This window comes from Myotis myotis, unplaced genomic scaffold (genome assembly GCF_014108235.1).
Source record: "Myotis myotis isolate mMyoMyo1 unplaced genomic scaffold, mMyoMyo1.p scaffold_m19_p_17, whole genome shotgun sequence".
NCBI classification, from domain to species: Eukaryota; Metazoa; Chordata; class Mammalia; order Chiroptera; family Vespertilionidae; genus Myotis; species Myotis myotis.
In genome coordinates this window covers 34904225-34921515 of record NW_023416321.1, presented here as the reverse complement: position 1 = coordinate 34921515, position 17291 = coordinate 34904225, and the positions used below count along the sequence as shown (strand labels likewise).

Sequence of the window (17291 nt, the reverse complement as noted above, 5' to 3'; positions counted from 1 at the left end):
TTTAAAAATTAAATATTAATATAAGCCAAAGACAGACAACAGAAAAAGTCAGTCTGTGGGAGGAGAGATTAGAATAGCATACTCCTATCTGTATTTCAGCATAAGAAAGGGACTTTTTGGTTATTTACCATTTATTTATTTATTTTAAAAATAGATTTTTGTATTGATTTCAGAGAGAGAGGGAGAGAGAGAAACATCAATGATGAGAGTGAATCATCATGACCTCCTGGTTCACAGTCGACACTCAACCACTGAACCACACCAGCTGGGCAGTTATTTGCCATTTCAGATCATCCATTCTACCACCTCCCTTTCACAGTAGGTAATTTGACAGTTGTGTATGAATAGACGCACTTAGAGAGAGATAGAAAGCAGGTAGACAGATTTTGTAAGGTAGATGAAAACGTCAAGACCAATGGGGAAAAAGTCACATGTCTTGACAGTTTCACAGAAACATTACTGATGTGCTAACTTTGCCTTTTTTAGACTCTTAGCATTGAACAATAGAAACCAGTTGAGAGGAGAGGATATGGTGTATGTGAAGCTGAACAGAAAAAAAGCGCCTCTAAAGAGGAATCCAACCAAATTCTACAAATCATCATTTTCAGTGGTGGTTCCTGAAGTAAAGGCCAGGAGGAACCAAAATGATTCCATCACAGCCTCCGAGGACCAGCTGCGGAGAAAGTTAAAAGAAGAAACCATTTCTCATCCATAAGACTGAGAAGCAAATCTACGACCAATATAAATGACACTGTCTTCAAGCTAAGATAAATACCCAAGAGCCCAAAATGGGAAACTTGGAGAGAGACAAGCCACATTTAATAAGCGGATCCTAAATAGTTAAAAGGCTAGAATTTAAAAGCTATGTAAATTCACAAAGTCAAGAGGGTGTAAAACTCCAAGATGTGAGAAACTACCAGACATACTATTAATAGAGAACCATGTATCATACCGATAAAAAATGGCATATTAAGTATCTTTAAAATACTATCTTTAATCATTTTTCAATCATATGCTTTGTAATAAAAACTAGACTTATTCTTTGTCACGAATGGCATTCTGAACATTCCCTTTAGTCCCAGATTGAATTTCAAAACATTATTCAAAAGCCTGACACTTATAATCAGCACGCAGCCTCCTGTGGCGGGCCTTACCCATTCCCGAGCTCCCATTCTGTGGCTGGGGCTTGCTGGTTGGTGGACTGGTTGCTGAGACTGGAGAAGGAACTACCTGCTGCTGCCCGTGTCCTGAGGATCAAAAGAGAAAGACCGTTTGGTGCAAATAATTTGGGTTAGAAGATTTAAACTTAAGCAGAAGAAATACTCTGACAAAATCAGAACATTCAGATTTTGTCAGAGTCTCATGAATTCTGAACCATGAGAGTCTGACAAAATCAGAACATTCAGATTTTGTCAGACTCTCATGGTTCAGAATTCATGCTGGGGCCGTCGGTAGCATGCAGTGAATTTGCTAGGCGGTTCACTTTTGTTTTCATTACATAAAAGGTTGGCGCCATTTACCTTTCACCTGCTTATAATTGATAGCTTTCGGTTTTAATGAGGTTCTCCCCTAAAGCCTTGCCCATTTCTCTTGCATGAACCTGAGGTAAAGTCACTGGGCTGGATCTGTGACAATACCACTATTTCCATAGCAACAAATCGATGTCATCAACAGAACTCTGTGTTCACGGCAGGCTCTATTAGAAGAAAAGACTGGGTGGTAGGAAAAACCTAAGAGCAGTTCAATTGTCTCTGAAGTGCTCCAGCTTCAAAGGAAAGCAGGCATTCAGAAAGGATTCTACCCCTTCCCTCCCAAACAAAGCCGCCTTATTTTGCAACTGACAGTGGTGGAAAATGAGAGTTGAAAGAGGCTTAGGTACCATGAGGTGCTGGAGAACCGTCACAGCAGGGAGAGATGCCAGCGGAGTTCAGAAGCAGGTATGTCAAGGAAACAGGAAGATTAAAAGGAAAGGAGGGGAGATGAACATGTCTCTCAAGCAGAAAATAAGAAATGCCCGCATCCTTCCTACAAATGTTTATGAAGTTGAAAATGTTAAAATGGCAAAATACACCTAATTGGAAAAAAAAAGAGAGAGAGATAGATTTGTGGAATTTGACTCGCCTAATTGGCACTAAAAGTACAAGTCAACCTAATCTGGGCTGCTCTCACCAAGAGTGCTTGCAGCACACAAGTATAGCTCAAAAAAAATTTCCTAGAGAGCCCTAAGAACAAAGATGGTGAGCACAGCCGACAGCTCCCCACCTGCCGCCTCGCCTCGGCCTCCTCCAACCGCTGGGCTTACTCCTGTGTCTGGGGCTCCAAGGCCCTCACTCAAATGGGCACATTACACACTGATGTCATTTCCTCCTGCCAATGTTACTCTTCACTGGTACAACTAAATGAGAGTTAGCTGTGCCATTAGAGTAAAATTAATTTAGCATAAAATTAAATAGGTTAAACAGAATTGTTTATTCTTTACTTCTTCCTATGGAGAGAAAAATTGTCCTTATTTACATAGAAAGAGTCTAGATTCTTGATAATACTGTTAGCTTTTCCACTATCTTGAATTTACAAAGTGTCACAGAAATTGAATGGGAGAATTACTCTTCTTTGATAATGTGTCTTATGAAGGAACATTTTGAGATTTTACAGTGAACCTTTTTTTTTTTTACATCAGTAGGGAAAACATGAGTTGCTCAGTAAAAGTATTAGGAGCTAATGGGGGGAGAGGGGAGAATGCATTTCCCCCCTGCTTCATGAAATATATTAAAAAGAACGGAAAGATTTAAACATTCAAAGACATTACCATAAAAATACACAAAGCCCTGCTCTACTCCACCCTAGTTCTTCTCTCTCTTCCATTGTCTCAAATATGTACAAACTCTCAAGTCCTTTTCTTATTACCATGCCCGCTTCTTCAAATAGCTTGTTAAACAGAACATGGTCATGGGACCATGCTGATCGCTTACCTTTAGTTTCTAGCAAAACGTAACCATAAGAGATCAACCAAAGAACTTGTATGCATGCATCTGAGCATAACCAATGGACACACACAGTAGGAGGGTAAGGGCATGTGCTGGGGGAGGAGTAGCCAGGGAGAGGTCAATGGGGGGAAAAGGAGACTCATGTAATACTTTAAACAATAAAAAATTTAAATTGAAAAACAAAAAACAACAACAAAAACATAACCAACCTTGCCCTAGCTGGTTTGGCTCAGTAGATAAAGCATCAGCCTGCAGACTGAAGGGTCCCAGGTTCAATTCCAGTAAAGGGCACAAGTTGTGGGCTCGATCCCCAGTTGGGGGCATGGAGGCAACCGATCCATGGTTCTCTATCACCACTGATGTTTCTATCTCTCTCTCCCTCTCCCTTCCTCTGTGAAATCAATAAAATTTTTTAAAAAAGTAATCAACCTTTATGAGGTACCTAGAGTAGTCAAATTCTGAGAAAGAAAGTAGAACAACGGAATGGAAAATGGGGAGTGATGGTTTCACGGGTACAGATTTTCAATCTGGGATGATGAAAGAGTTCTGAAGTGGGGATGGCTGCCTAAAAACAAGAATTACTGAAATGCCTCTAAACTGTACACTGAAAAGGCGGTGAAGGTGCCTTGGCCAGTGCCTCGGTTGGCTGGAGCATCATCCTGTGCGCCATAGGGTCTCAGGTTCTATTCCCAGTCGGGGCGTAAACAGGAGGCAGCCGATCGATGTTTCTCTCTTGCATCAATCTCTCTCTCACACATACCAATGAAAAAATATCCTTCGGTAAGGATTTTTTAAAAAATGGTTATGGTATAAATTTTGTTATGTATACTTTACCACAATTTTTATTTATTTTTAATTGATTGTTGAGTTTTGAGAAAGTAGGCATTGATAATAGCTACCATATTTTGAGTGCTTACTATGCACCAGGTATAAAATTAAGTGCACTGTTCCATTTAATCTTTAACTCTATGATATAGATAGCATTATTATACCCATTTAACAGATGAGAAAACTGGGTTACAGAGGTCACAAGTAACTTGCCCAAAGTCACACAGAGAGGAAGAGGCAAAACGTCATCTTGAACCCAGATTTGTCTGGTTAGATCCATCTGCTTCACTATGCAGTTAATTTTTAATTGTAAGCAACCAATTCTGGCAGCTAAAATTCTAATTACATAGAACATAACTAATCACCCTAATATCTGGTAGCTAGGAAAAGCTACTAATCTACTTATCAGAGCAATCATCAACTCCTGCTTTGGACTCCATCTGCAAATCTGGCACAGGACACAAGAGGCAGTCTCAAAGCAACTGGATGGCACGGACCCTGGTGCACCCTAAAGAGCAGCCCCCGCTCTTCGATTTAATGCACTGCAACACAGCCACTGGCCACAGACCTGAAAGAAATTAGTCTACAGCTAAATAAACATCTTTCTAAAATATAAAATTATACCCCAAAACAGAAGTGCATAGGCTCAACTTCTGATAATCTGTTTTGTGCCACCCGCAAATCAAACCATTTCAGTAGGAAGGATCAAGATTGTAATTCGTAGACTCTTTTGTTCTACGCTGGCTTCATATAACTGGCTCTGACCCAGGAGGAAAATGGGATATTTAAAAGTAGACTCTAGCCCTCGCTGGTTTGGCTCAATGAAGAGAGTGTCGGCCTGCAGACTGAAGGGTCCCAGGTTTGATTCCAGTCAAGGGCACATGCCTGGGTTGTGGGCTCGATCCCCAGTAGAAGGCGTGCAGGAGGCAGCCAATCAATGATTCTGTCTCATCATTGATGTTTCTCTCTCTCCCTCTCCCTTCCTCTCTGAAATCAATAAAAAAAAATTTTTTTTTAAAGTAGACTCTAAAGTTACTTGCACTCACACCTATCTTTTTGTTGTTATTGTTAATCCTCAGCTGAGAATATTTTTTCATTGATTTTTAGAGAAAGTGGGAGAGAGGGGGAGAAACAGAGAGCGAGAAAGAAAAACATCAATGTGAGAAAGACACATCAATTGTTTGCCTCCCACACATGCCCTGACCAGGGCCAGGGATCAAGCCTGCAACTGAGGTACTTGCCCTTGACAGGAATCAAACCCGGGACCCTTCAGACCTTGGGCCGACCCTCTATCCACTGAGCCAAACCAACCAGGGTCTATCACAGCGGTTCTCAACCTGTGGGTCGCGACCCCTTTATGGGTCGAATGACCCTTTCACAGGGGTCACCTAAGACCATCGGAAAACACATATATAATTACATATTGTTTTTGTGATTAATCACTATGCTTTAATCATGTTCAATTTGTAACAATGAAAATACATCCTGCATATCAGATATTTACATTACAATTCATAACAGTAGCAACATTACAGTTATGAAGTAGCAACGAAAATAATTTTATGGTTGGGGGGTCACCACAACATGAGGAACTGTATTAAAGGGTCATGGCATTAGGAAGGTTGAGAACCACTGGTCTATCATTTTTATTATCATTATAATGGCAAGTGAGCCACCAGCAGATAAAAATTAGGTAACGCATGATGGAGTACAGAGTGACAAAAACTCAATTTCTACTAACAAGTGCTTTCTTAACAACAGGCACAAAGACTATAAAGAGTCAATCCAATAGTTATAATTTCCTGCTGGCAGAAACAGAATTGGGCTGAAAAAAAATCCAACTAGTAATAATAAGCAATACTATGAAGTAGCATGTAAGAAATTTAAGTCTAAGTAAAATATTATAGTTAGAAATGGTGTAGGTATATAGAACTGATATACATATTGACAAAAATATATAGTGGTTAATATGGGAGACTTAAAATCATCCAATCCAGTATTGTAAGAAACAGGAATTATGTTTGAAGTTTCATTTCTCACATTCTGAAAATCCTGTATTTATGTGATGTAGTCAGTACTAGTACCATAGAACAATTTCAGTGCACATTTTGGAATTCTTCTGCCTATTTCTGGGCTGGAGTTAGTCGATCATTTTACTGATCATCTGATATGTCAGAGGTTCTGGGTTAGGTGATGGGAGGATACAAACCTAACTTTCCTTCTCTACCCACTAGTAGCAGTTCCCTTGCTCTCACAACAGACAATTAGCAAACATTTCTGTGAAATTGGTAGCCATCATTGTGACAAAGCCATTTCTATCATGGCCCAAGTAACACCGGTTATTGACCTAGTTACAAAGACATTCAAAAGCAAATAACTCTAAACAGAAAATTTTTCTCTCATTCCCCCTGCACTTAGATCCTGAAGAAAGGGAAGAACCAGTGGAAATGGATACTGAAACAAAGGAGTTTTCCCCATAGCTCTATAGTTCTAACCCCAAGCGGTAATTAACTTTTAACCCTTTATCTTTATTCCAAATGCTTTTGCCCTTGAAACACAAAATGTCCAAACAATCATTCAATTAAAGTCAACATAAAAAAAAACACAACACCACATTAGAAATATGGCCAAAGGTGATAAAATTGGGCACCATCATCTCTCCCTCACCTCTACAGCATCCAAAGATATCCTGGAGATGCTGAGAAACGCTGTCTTAGCTGTCCTTCCTGAAAGCTGAGAGTAAGCTAAGCCAACTCCTGCTCAGGCACACACCTGGGGTGCAGGTTTGATCCCTAGTCGGGGAGCCTATGAAAGGGTTGATGTTTCTCTTTCTCTCTCCCCCATTCCTCTCTCTAAGCATGTCCTTGGGTGAGGAATAAAAAATACAATAAAATAAAACCTAGAGGTTCCATTTCTGGAAGAAGCATGGTAATGACCTAGTCCCAAATCTGCCCACTTCTCCTAAAAATTACATAGAGCAACAAAGAGAATAAATACTCACTCTAGACCCAAACACCCGTATACAGACTACATCTTTAATGAAACTAGGGAACTAAGAAAACCCACAAATTATAAATTATGTGAAAGTGAAGCCCCAAACATTACAAACCAAGAAACCACAATGGTAAGACAAAAGCAGGATAAATTATTTAAATGTAAAAAATAAAATCTTGCAGGTACTAGTATAGAACATGGGTGAATGTCTTAACTTTGGAGCAAGGAAGACCTTTCTAACTACAGCTTCAAATCCCAAAGTCATAATAAAATAATTGGAAAAGTCAACTTCTAAAAACAAAAACACAGCTGCATAGCAGAAACACCAGAAGCAGAATAAAAAAGACTTTGTAACTCATATCGGAGAAAATGGATTGCTCTCCCTCTACTTTTAAGTATGTTTTTTTGTTGTTGTTGTTTTAATTGATTTCAGAGAAAGGAAGGGAGGAGAGAGAGGAAGAAACATCAATGATGAGAGAGAATCATCGATCGGCTGCATCCTGCATGCCCCCTACTGGGGATCGAGCCCGTAACCCAGGCATTTGCCCTGACCGGAATCAAATCCTGGCTTTCTGGTTCATGGGTCAATGCTCAACCACAGGGACATACTTGCCGCCCCCTCTCTCTACTTTTTAAAGAACTCTTAAAAATTGAGAAAAAAAGAGACAAATAATCCAAAAGACAAATAAATAATACAAAAGTTAGTTCACAAGGAATAAAAGGCCCTTAAGTGCTTAAAGGGATGCTCACCTTGCTCAGAATGCAGCTACCTACATGGAGATGCCAGTTTTCATCTATCAGATTGGCAAATATTCAGAACTTTAACGAGAGGATGCTATTAATATTCACATAGCTTCTTCACACACTTGTGAAGAAACCAGTATTTTCATGCCTTGCTGGTGGGAATGCAAAATGATAACATTCCATGGAGGGGGCTCCAACCATACCCACTACCTTTCTACCACAGATGCATTTACCCACTGATCCAGCAATCTCATTTCTGGCAATAAAACCCCATCTGCTCATAGACCTGCATATATACAAAGTTATTCACTGCAGTAATATTGTAACAATATGAAAACAACTCAAGTATCCATCAATAAAGGGCTAGTTATATTATGGAGCAGCCACACAACAGAACACTCTATAACCATAAAAAAAAAAGGGGGGGGGAGGGAGGTCCAACTGGCGTGGTTGAGCGTAGACCTATGAACCAGGGGGTCGTGGTTCGATTCCTGGTCAGGGCACATGCCCGGGCTGTGGGCTCGATCCCCAGTGTGGGGTGTGCTGGAGGCAGCCGATTGATCAATGATTCTCTCTCATCATTGATATTTCTGTCTCTCCTATTCCCTTCCTCTCTGAAATAAATAAAAATTATATTTATTTTAAGGAAGATCTCCAAGTGTATATACATATGGAACTATCTTTAAGCTGAAAGTTTTTTAAAAAGCAGAATAAAAAATAGCCCTGGCCAGTGTGGCTCAGTCCATAGGAATGTCATCCGTACACCAAAAGGTCCCGGGTTTGATGCCCAGTCAGGGCACATACCTAGGTTGTGGGTTCCGTCCTTGGCCACAGTCCGGGCACATGCAAGAGGCAAACAACTGATGTTTTCTTCTCTCTCTCTCTCTGTCTCCCTCCTTCCTCTCTCTCTCAAAATCAATGAAAATGTCCTCGGGTGAGGATTTTTTTTTTTAAAGACAACATAGTGTACATAGTATCCTGCCTTTTGTACATATTCATTCATTAAAACTTATATAATTTTTAAAAATTGAAGATATTCAGATAGCTTTTAAAAGAAACATTAACTGTTGAATAGATTAATATAGTTACATGCTTCAAGTCAAAACTACAAAAGTACGTATTCAAAGAAATTTTACTCCCCACCCTGTCTCCTGCCACACTGTTCCTATCCATCAAGAGATAATCACTGCCCAGCCAGTGTGGCAAAGTGGTTGAGTGTCAATCCATGAACGAAGAGGTCACCGGTCCCATTGGGTCACATGCCTGGGTTTCGGGCTCGATCCCCAGAGGAGGCATGCAGGAGGCAGCCAATCAATGTTTCTCTCTCTTTCTCCCGTTCCCTTCCCCTCTCTCTAAAAGCAATAAAAACATATTTAAAAAAAGATTATCACTGTTGCCCTGGCCAGGTGATTCAGATGGTTAGAACATCATCCCAATACGCCAAGAATGCGGGCTTAATCCCCCGTCAGGGCACATACAAGAAGTAACAAATGAATGCATAAATAAGTGGAACAAATCAATGCTTCTCTCGCTCCCCCTTTCTCTCTGATATCAATAAATTAAAAAAGAGAGAGAGAGAGATAATCACTGTTGGGAGGACACTGGGAAAATGGCAAGCACAGGAAGCACCAGTAACCTATCTCCCAACCTAAGCTACAATTGCACTGGCAGAATCTGTCTGCTATCACTGTTTCGGAGGAAGCAGTCCTATGGGATTGAGCCGTCAGCCTGTGGGATCTGATGCTAACTCCGAGCAGGCAGTATCAGAACTGAACTGAATTGAATTATAGGACTCCCAGCTGGTGTCCACAGAGAATTCAAGAACTGGTTAGTGCGGGAAAACTCTGCCTACATCTAGTCACTGAAGTGCTGGAAATGTGAGTGTTGAGTAAAGAGAAAAACAGAGGAGAGATTTTTCCTTTACAAAATCTAATCATCATTTCTTCAGTCCTGAAGAAAACTGAAAGAACCTGGGTCCCAGGCCCCCAAATCACTAGTTTTATTAAGACTAACAAATCAAACTGAATCCAAAAGGTAGAATTCCAGATCTATAGAGAGGTATTCATTTGAGTGCTACAACCTATAAAAAGCATTTTACCTTCATTATAGGGCACTGGATTGCCAATCTTTACTCCAACTGCTTCCGCTGATTTCAAAACCTCTAACTCCATCAAAATAACTACTCTCCTAGAAAGGCAAAGAAAGAGAATCAAGTTAGAAAAAAATAAATTCAGAAGCCCTTCACATGACAAGCTCCTTAAAAAGCTTTCCCCCAATAATCATTTTGATAAAAACTATTTCCCTTTGTCAGCTGGTTTTCCTTACTGAATAACTTGAGAAATATATGATGGCAATTCCTACATAAGTATTTCCCTTAATCTTTCACTGCATCAATATCAAGGCTTTTTATGATCACAGGGTTTGCATTTCTCATCTCGTCCCTTAATTAAAATGCGGTGTCCTTATGATGTACCGTATCTTCAAGGAGCAAATGATATGATAAGAATTTAGATTGATAAGCACAAGAATATGTGGCACAACAAGAGATTATCTGTTTTTAGAAACATAACACTTATCTAAACAATTACCTTTCCCAGTGAAAACCAATATGACTAGGTTTCTTTTTAAGTAATTATCACCTAAGAATATACAGTTCTTTGACCTATTTTTAACTCTGATTAAAACCCAGCAATAACTTCCCAAGGGCCACAGGCCAAAAAATCCATTTCATGTGGCCTTCAGGCTCTGTATGGTCTGGCCTTGCTAAACTCCAGCTCATCTCACACTAGTTCCCCAAGGATCCCTACTCTATAGGCACACTGTTTTCTTCCAGCTTCTGGTATATGCTATGCTCTCTCCTGCCACAGGGCCTTTGCATATGCCATTCTGATGGGGTGGCCCTCTCTTATTCTGTCTCTTCTAATACTCATTTTTTGGCTTTCATCTCATATCACTTCTTTAAGAGACACTTCCCTAAACATTAGCTTAGATCAGGTTTCTGTTATCCTCTTTTCTATAGCCATGATTGCTTTCCTTCAGCTCACTACTATGGGGTTTAATTAACATATATGAACATAAAATTATTACTATACTAGATGCCCTGTGCAATGGGAGTGGGACGGGGGGTCCTTCAGCCTGGCCTGTGCCCTCTTGTAGCCCGGGAGCCCTCAGGGGATGTCCAACTGACGGCTTAGGCCTGCTCCATGGGGAGCGGGCCTAAGCCGCAGTCTGGCCTCCCTCTGCAGGAGGCAACTGGTGGGCCAGTCAGGGGACGGTGCTGGCCAGCCCTGCCCCCCCATCACCGTCCCCTCCCTCTGCCGGCTGGCAAGCGCCTTGGCTGGCCTGGTGCCGCCTGCTCGCTGGGCCAACCGGTCATTCGCCATTCAGTCAACTTGCACATTATGCTTTTATTATATAGGATAGTATATATGTTCATTATTTATTTATTCATGCATGCAGGGGTGGGCCAAAGTAGGTTTAGAGTTGTTCGTATGGAAAATACAATAATTAATGATACAAGAATAAACTCTGTTTTGCATTCACAACTGTAAATCTACTTTTGCCCACCGCTGTATACATATTTGCATATTCATGATTTGGTCATCTATTTCTCCTATTAGACTATACTTTCGATGAGGGCAGGTATCCTCTTGTGCTTAATGCACAACTGGTCCACAGTTGTTGCTCAATACAAACTTGTAAGAACATCATGATCATATCTGTATTTTAAAGAAAACACAACATGAAAAAGGAATTTTAGGGAAACACAAGTGGAGGCAGAGAGACCAACAGAAAAGAATTGATGGTAGTGGCAATACTGATAAAAACTTTTAAAAGGTGGATAGGTTGAAGCAATATTTAAGGAGTTATAAACTCAACTTCATGTTGCATCTGATGGCCATTATTTTGAATTTTTACATACAAATGGTCAGTTTGTGCTACTTTTTATCAGGTTTTCATATCAAGTTTATATCAGGTTTTCATATCAAGGTTATATTATTTCAATAAAGAAGTTTGAAACTACCTATTCCTGAAAATCAGATACAGGTTCTCTATAAAAACTATCAGATAGATATTTAGTGGTGGATATTCCCCTCCAAAATTATACAAATTAGTTTCTAAAAGAAAAAGAAAAAAAGGAAGGTTTATCAATCACTTAGCATTACCCTAATACTAAAACCTTAGAGAAAACACACTAAAAAAACCCCAAAACGTGTTTTATAATATACATACAACCTAAATAAAATGTTAGCAAGATGAATCCAGCAGCATATCACAAGCACACACCAATCCAAATGTACAGAAAACACAGATAAAAACACATTACGACTTTATAGGGATATAACCAGCAACATCCAGTGAGTGAGAAACTGCATGAGGATAAAGAACGAATTATATTGCCCTGGCAGGTGTGACTCAGTGGTGGGGGCGTCGGTCTGCACACAGAAGGGTTGTGGGTTCGATTTCCAGACAAGGGCACATACCTAGGTTGCAGGTTCCATCCCAGTCGGGGCACATGCAGGAGGCAACCATCGATATGTCTCCATCACATTGATGTTTCTCTCCCCCCTCCCCCACCCGCCTCACTCTTTCCCTTCCACTCTCTTAAAACAAAGAACAAAGGGGAAAATATCCTCTGGTGAGGATTAACAAAAATAAAACAAACACACAAAAAGAATGAATTGCCTGGTTTCTTCAACAACTAAAACAGTAAGGGGGCAAAATTTATGGAGGAGGAACCTACAGATTCAGAAACTTAAAAGAACTAGCGTCCTACCGTAGTGTGAACTTTACTTTGGATCCTGATTCAGATAAATTATTTATACAAACACAGACATGAATAGTTGTTTCTCTCTCTTTCTCCCCGCTCCCTTCCACTCTCTCTAAAAAGCAATGGAAAAAATATCCTTAGGTGAGGATTAACAATAGCAACAAAAAAGGGTTCTTGTCTTTCAAAGATATATGCTAAGGTATTTATGGATGAAATAATACATGTGAGATTTGTTTCAAAATTATAGAGGAGAATAAATGTGGAAGGGACAAGACAAAACTAGACTGACTATCAGGTGGTATAATTTGAAGCTGTATGATGGAACATATGGGTATTCATATACTACATTCTTTTTATTAAATATGTTTTTATTAATTTTAGAGAGAGGAAGGAAGAGGGGGAGAGAGAGAGAAACATCTTAGGCTGCCTCCTGCACGTCCCCTACCCAGGATCAAGCCCAAAACCTGGGCATGTGCCCCAACCAGGAATCGAACTGGTGACCTCTCGGTGCACAGGACTACACTCAATAAACTGAGCCACACGGGCCAGGGCTTCCTATGTTACACTAGAGGCCTGGTGCATGAAATTCGTGCACGGGTGTGGTCCCTAGGCCTGGCCAGCAATAGAAGCACGAGCATCTGGTGTGGAAGGACAGGTCCCAGCTGACCTCTGGGCCCTAGGCAGCAACTAGGCCCCCGCGCAGCCCCCTCCGACTGAGTCACGGCGCCCAAGTCCCCATGCGGAGATGCAGTGAGCACTGCCGGATGCTGTGGGCCAGGGTGCAGCATGGGCCTCTGGGTGGCCCAACTGCGCTACACGGAAGCTGGGCGGGCAGTGCGCTCTCTCCCAGACAGCCTTGCAGACCCACTCCTGCGTGAACCCACGGGGAGCCCGACTGGCCCCTGCGGGTCCAGCCCCTGCGGTCCTGGTAGCTGTGGCCCCGGGCTCACCCAGAAGAGGCCGCGCGGGTGCAGGGCAGGCTCCTCGCAGCCGCCCATCAAGCCCTGGCATCCCGGAGGAGGGCAGCAGGGGGAGTGAGAGCAAGCTTGGCAGACACCCCACATTTTCACCACATCTGTTACCACAAAAAGAGGATAAAAAGGACATATAACCTCCACGGCACTGACACAGAATCGACAAATAGATCAATGGAAAAGATGGCAAACTCAGAATAAATTAAATAAATGAAATACCAGTCTCTCTGTATCTACTTCTGCCACCAACCATCAATTCTCTACAAAGCTATCAGAATAACCTTTTGGAAACTTTTTTAAAACTTAAATCAGATCATAGCACTGCTACCCTTCTCAACACCCCACAGCTTCCCATCACACTTAGAATAAAACCTAAACTCTTTACTAGGGTCTATAGGCACTTCATGATATGGGCTATCCATTTAGAAAAAAATTAAGCTAATTCCTCCTTCATATCCCAGGTAAAAATAAGTCACAGGTGAAGTATTTAATTCCATGTCACAAGGTACCATAAACAAACTATAATAAAGCAGGGATAAAATATTTGAAACTGTTAACAAAAAATTAATCAGTATCACAGGTTTAAAAAGAGTTCCTCCCCCCCGCCACAAAAAAACATGAACAAAGTATATAATAAAATGCTATTCAGAGAAGAACTACAAATAGTCAATAAATACATGAAAAGATGCTTGATCTCATTAATAAAAATTTAAATTTTAAAAATGATTAGCAATATTTTTAAAAATTAGAAATACCTACCTAATATATTGACAGGGTTAAAGGGAAACGGGTATTCATTTTTTAAATAAAAGTTTTAAAGATATCATACCAGCCCTAGCCGGTTTGGCTCAGTGGATAGAGTGTTAGCCTGTGGACTGAAGGGTCCCAAGTTCAATTCCGATCAAGGGCACATGCCTGGGTTGCAGGGCGCATACAGGAGGCAGCTGATCAATGATTCTCCCTCATCATTGATGTTTCTATCTCTCACTCCCTCTCCCTTCTCTCTGAAACCAACAAAAACATTTTAAAAATAAAGATATACCATAAAATTCACCTTTTAAAAGTATAATTCAATGGTTTTTAGTATACTCAGAGTTGTACAAGCATCAACAGTACCTAACTTCACCCCCAAAAGAAATCATGTGGCTCCATCCCCCGCCCTTGGGTACCACTAACCTAACTTTTGTATCTATGGAGTTGCCTATTCAGAAATAGAAACGCGTACATGTTATGAGTATGTTAATTGGTGTACTCTCAACAACAGATGTTCTTTGGCCCCACAATATTAATTCCCAGTATCATCTACTCAGAAATACAGTGGGACCTTGACTTATGAGTGTCCCGACTAACGAGTTTTTCGAGATACGAGCCATCTCGGCCGATTTTTTTGCTTTGAGTTGCGAGCTAAAATTCGGGTTACGAGCCAGCTTCAGATACCCCACCGCTAGTTGGCGCAGCGAACGTCACAGTGAACGCCACAACATCAGCCCAGCATCACGTGTCATTGTAATGGTGAAAATTGATTTGACAGACGAGTAATTTGAGTACGAGCTCCGTCACGGAACGAATTAAACTCGTAAGTCAAGGCCCCACTGTAATAGCATGAGCACGTAATATACAAGGATGATTGTTAAAGCTCTGCCTGGAATAAGCCTAAATGACCATCAAAAAGTTAAGGAGTGCAGAAACCGGTTTGGCTCAGTGGATAGAGCGTCGGCCTGCGGACTGAAGGGTCCCAGGTTCGATCCTGGTCAAGGGCATGTACCTGGGTTGTGGGCACTTCCCCAGTGGGGGATGTGCAGGAGGCAGCTGATCGATGTTTCTCTCTCATTGATGTTTCTAACTCTCTCTCTCTCTCTCTTCCTCTCTGTAAAAAAATCAATAAAATATATTAAAAAAAAAAAAAAACTTAAGGAGTAAATAAACCACGACGTGCGCGCACAGGCCCCCGCATAGGCAGGAGAGAATACAAGGCATGCCACCGTGCTGAGGCGGGTGGAATAAGGCAAAGCCCATGGGAATGGAATGCCATCCCTGACTGGAGAGAATGAAGCCTGAGTTTTTGTACTCAACCCCAGCAAAGCTCTCCCTCCTCTCCTACAACCTAGAGGACAGAGAAGTGGATAGAAAGCAGACTCAAGCACTCAAAAGTAGCCTGGAGTGGAAGATAAAAGGTCCCAAGTGGGAAGGTTGGCAAGGAGCTATGCCTACCCTAGACAAGTCAGAGAAAACATGAAGTCTGGACAGAACTGTCCATATTAAGCATAAACAAGATAAAAAGAAATGACATTGCAACAATGCAACACACCACAATGTATAAAAATTAAAGGAGCAGAGGAAGCAGAGACAAAGAATCCAGTCTAGAACGTAGGCCAAGAAAGTGAATAATACTTCTCAAGAGTGGTTTGCAAAATAAAGACTAAAAAGTCAATATAAGAAGTCAAAAGATGAGATGAAACAAAAGATTCAGAAAAAAAGGTAGAGCTTGAAAAGCTAAGGAAAAAAAACTAAGAACAAAAGTAATGCAATTCTATATATAATATTTAAATTATAAACAAGGAACAGAAGAAAGCTAAAAACTGTACTAATATGTTGGAAAATCTTGAGGTTATCGAATGCATGCAGCAGAAAAAAAAAAAAGACAAAAGTTATCCACAACATAAATAAAAACTGGAACTCAAGTGAAATAAAAATTAAGGGATAACACACAGAAAAATTTCATCGAAAAGAAATGAATCTGCAGACTGAAAGGGGAAAAAATAAGAACAATTGACACTGAGAGACAGATTGTTAATTTATTGAACTGGAAACAAACGATTCTTTCAGTTAACACTGAATATAGAACCCATTCAGGTTTCATCGATTGTCTCAATGATATCCTTAAAAGCAAAAGGATCCAACCTGGGATCACTTGTTATATTTCATTATCATCTCTCTTTAGACTCCTTCAACCTGAAACAGTTTCTCAGTCTTTCTTTTATTTTCATGCTTAAGATTGTGAAGATGAGAGGCCAGTTATTTCTGCAGAATGTCCCTCAATGTACCTAAGGCTTCTTCAGGATTAGCTACAGATTATGCATCCTTGGCAAGAATGATAGCAGTGAAGCTGTGTTTTCTCATTGCATCCTATCAGGTAACACACGATTCCTACAGGATTGTCCTGTTACTGGTAATGTTAACATTAATCATTGGAATAAGATGCTGTCTTGCCAGGTTTCCCCACTGTAAAGGTGCCACTTTTCCTTTTACAATTCATAATTATGTGTGGGGAGGTACTTTAACCCTAAATAAGTTGCTCCTCATCAAACTTCCACCCATTGTTTTAGCCCTGACCGGGTAGTTCAGTTGGTTAGAGCATCGTCCCAATACCCAAAGGTTTTGAGTTTGATCCCCAGTTAAGGCACATATAAGAATCAACCAATGAATGTAAAAGTGGACAGCAAATCAGTTTGTCTCTCTGTAAAATCAATTAAAAGAAATACACTTTTGCCTGGCCGAGAGTGGCTCAGTGGTTAGTGTGGACCTATGAACCAGGGCACATGCCCGGGTTGTGGGCTCGATCCCCAGTGTGGAGCATGCAGGAGTCAGCCGACCAATGATTCGCTCTCAACACTGATGTTTCTATCTATCCTTCTCCCTTCCTCTCCGAAATTAATAAAAAACAAGACAAAACAAAGCACACTTTCACTCATTGTTTCAGCACCTGTGGCAGGCTGAACGATGATGCACCACCCAAAAGACAGCCAGCCATCTCGTGATCCCTGGAACTTGTAACTGTCAACTTACATGGCAAAGAAAAGACCTTGCAGGTGTGATTAAGTTAAGGATTGACATGGTGAAATTATCCTGGATCATCGATGAACCCTAACGCGATCACATGTATCCTTATAAGAGGGAGGCAGAAGCACATGTAACACAGACAGAAGAGAAGGCCATGTAACCTGGGAAGCTGAGAATGGAGTGATGCAGCCCTAAGCCAATGCTCGAAACCACCAG

The 17291-nt window shown here is 40.9% G+C and overlaps 1 protein-coding gene across 7 annotated transcripts in view; it reads right to left on the bottom strand.

Moving 5' to 3' along the window:
* Window positions 1-17291, bottom strand: part of RPA1 (replication protein A1) — a 52227-nt gene that overhangs the window by 18566 nt on the left and 16370 nt on the right. For 4 of the 7 annotated variants that reach the window (XM_036341009.1, XM_036341011.1, XM_036341013.1 and 1 more), the window contains 2 exons: window positions 9649-9737; window positions 1155-1247 (listed from right to left, as the gene is read on the bottom strand). The exons of 1 other annotated variant lie outside the window; for it this stretch is intronic. In XM_036341009.1, coding sequence (XP_036196902.1) covers window positions 1155-1247; window positions 9649-9737 — 182 coding nt within the window. The remainder of the gene's footprint in view (window positions 1-1154; window positions 1248-9648; window positions 9738-17291) is intronic. 2 more of the 7 variants (XM_036341010.1, XM_036341016.1) reach the window with 2 other exon arrangements.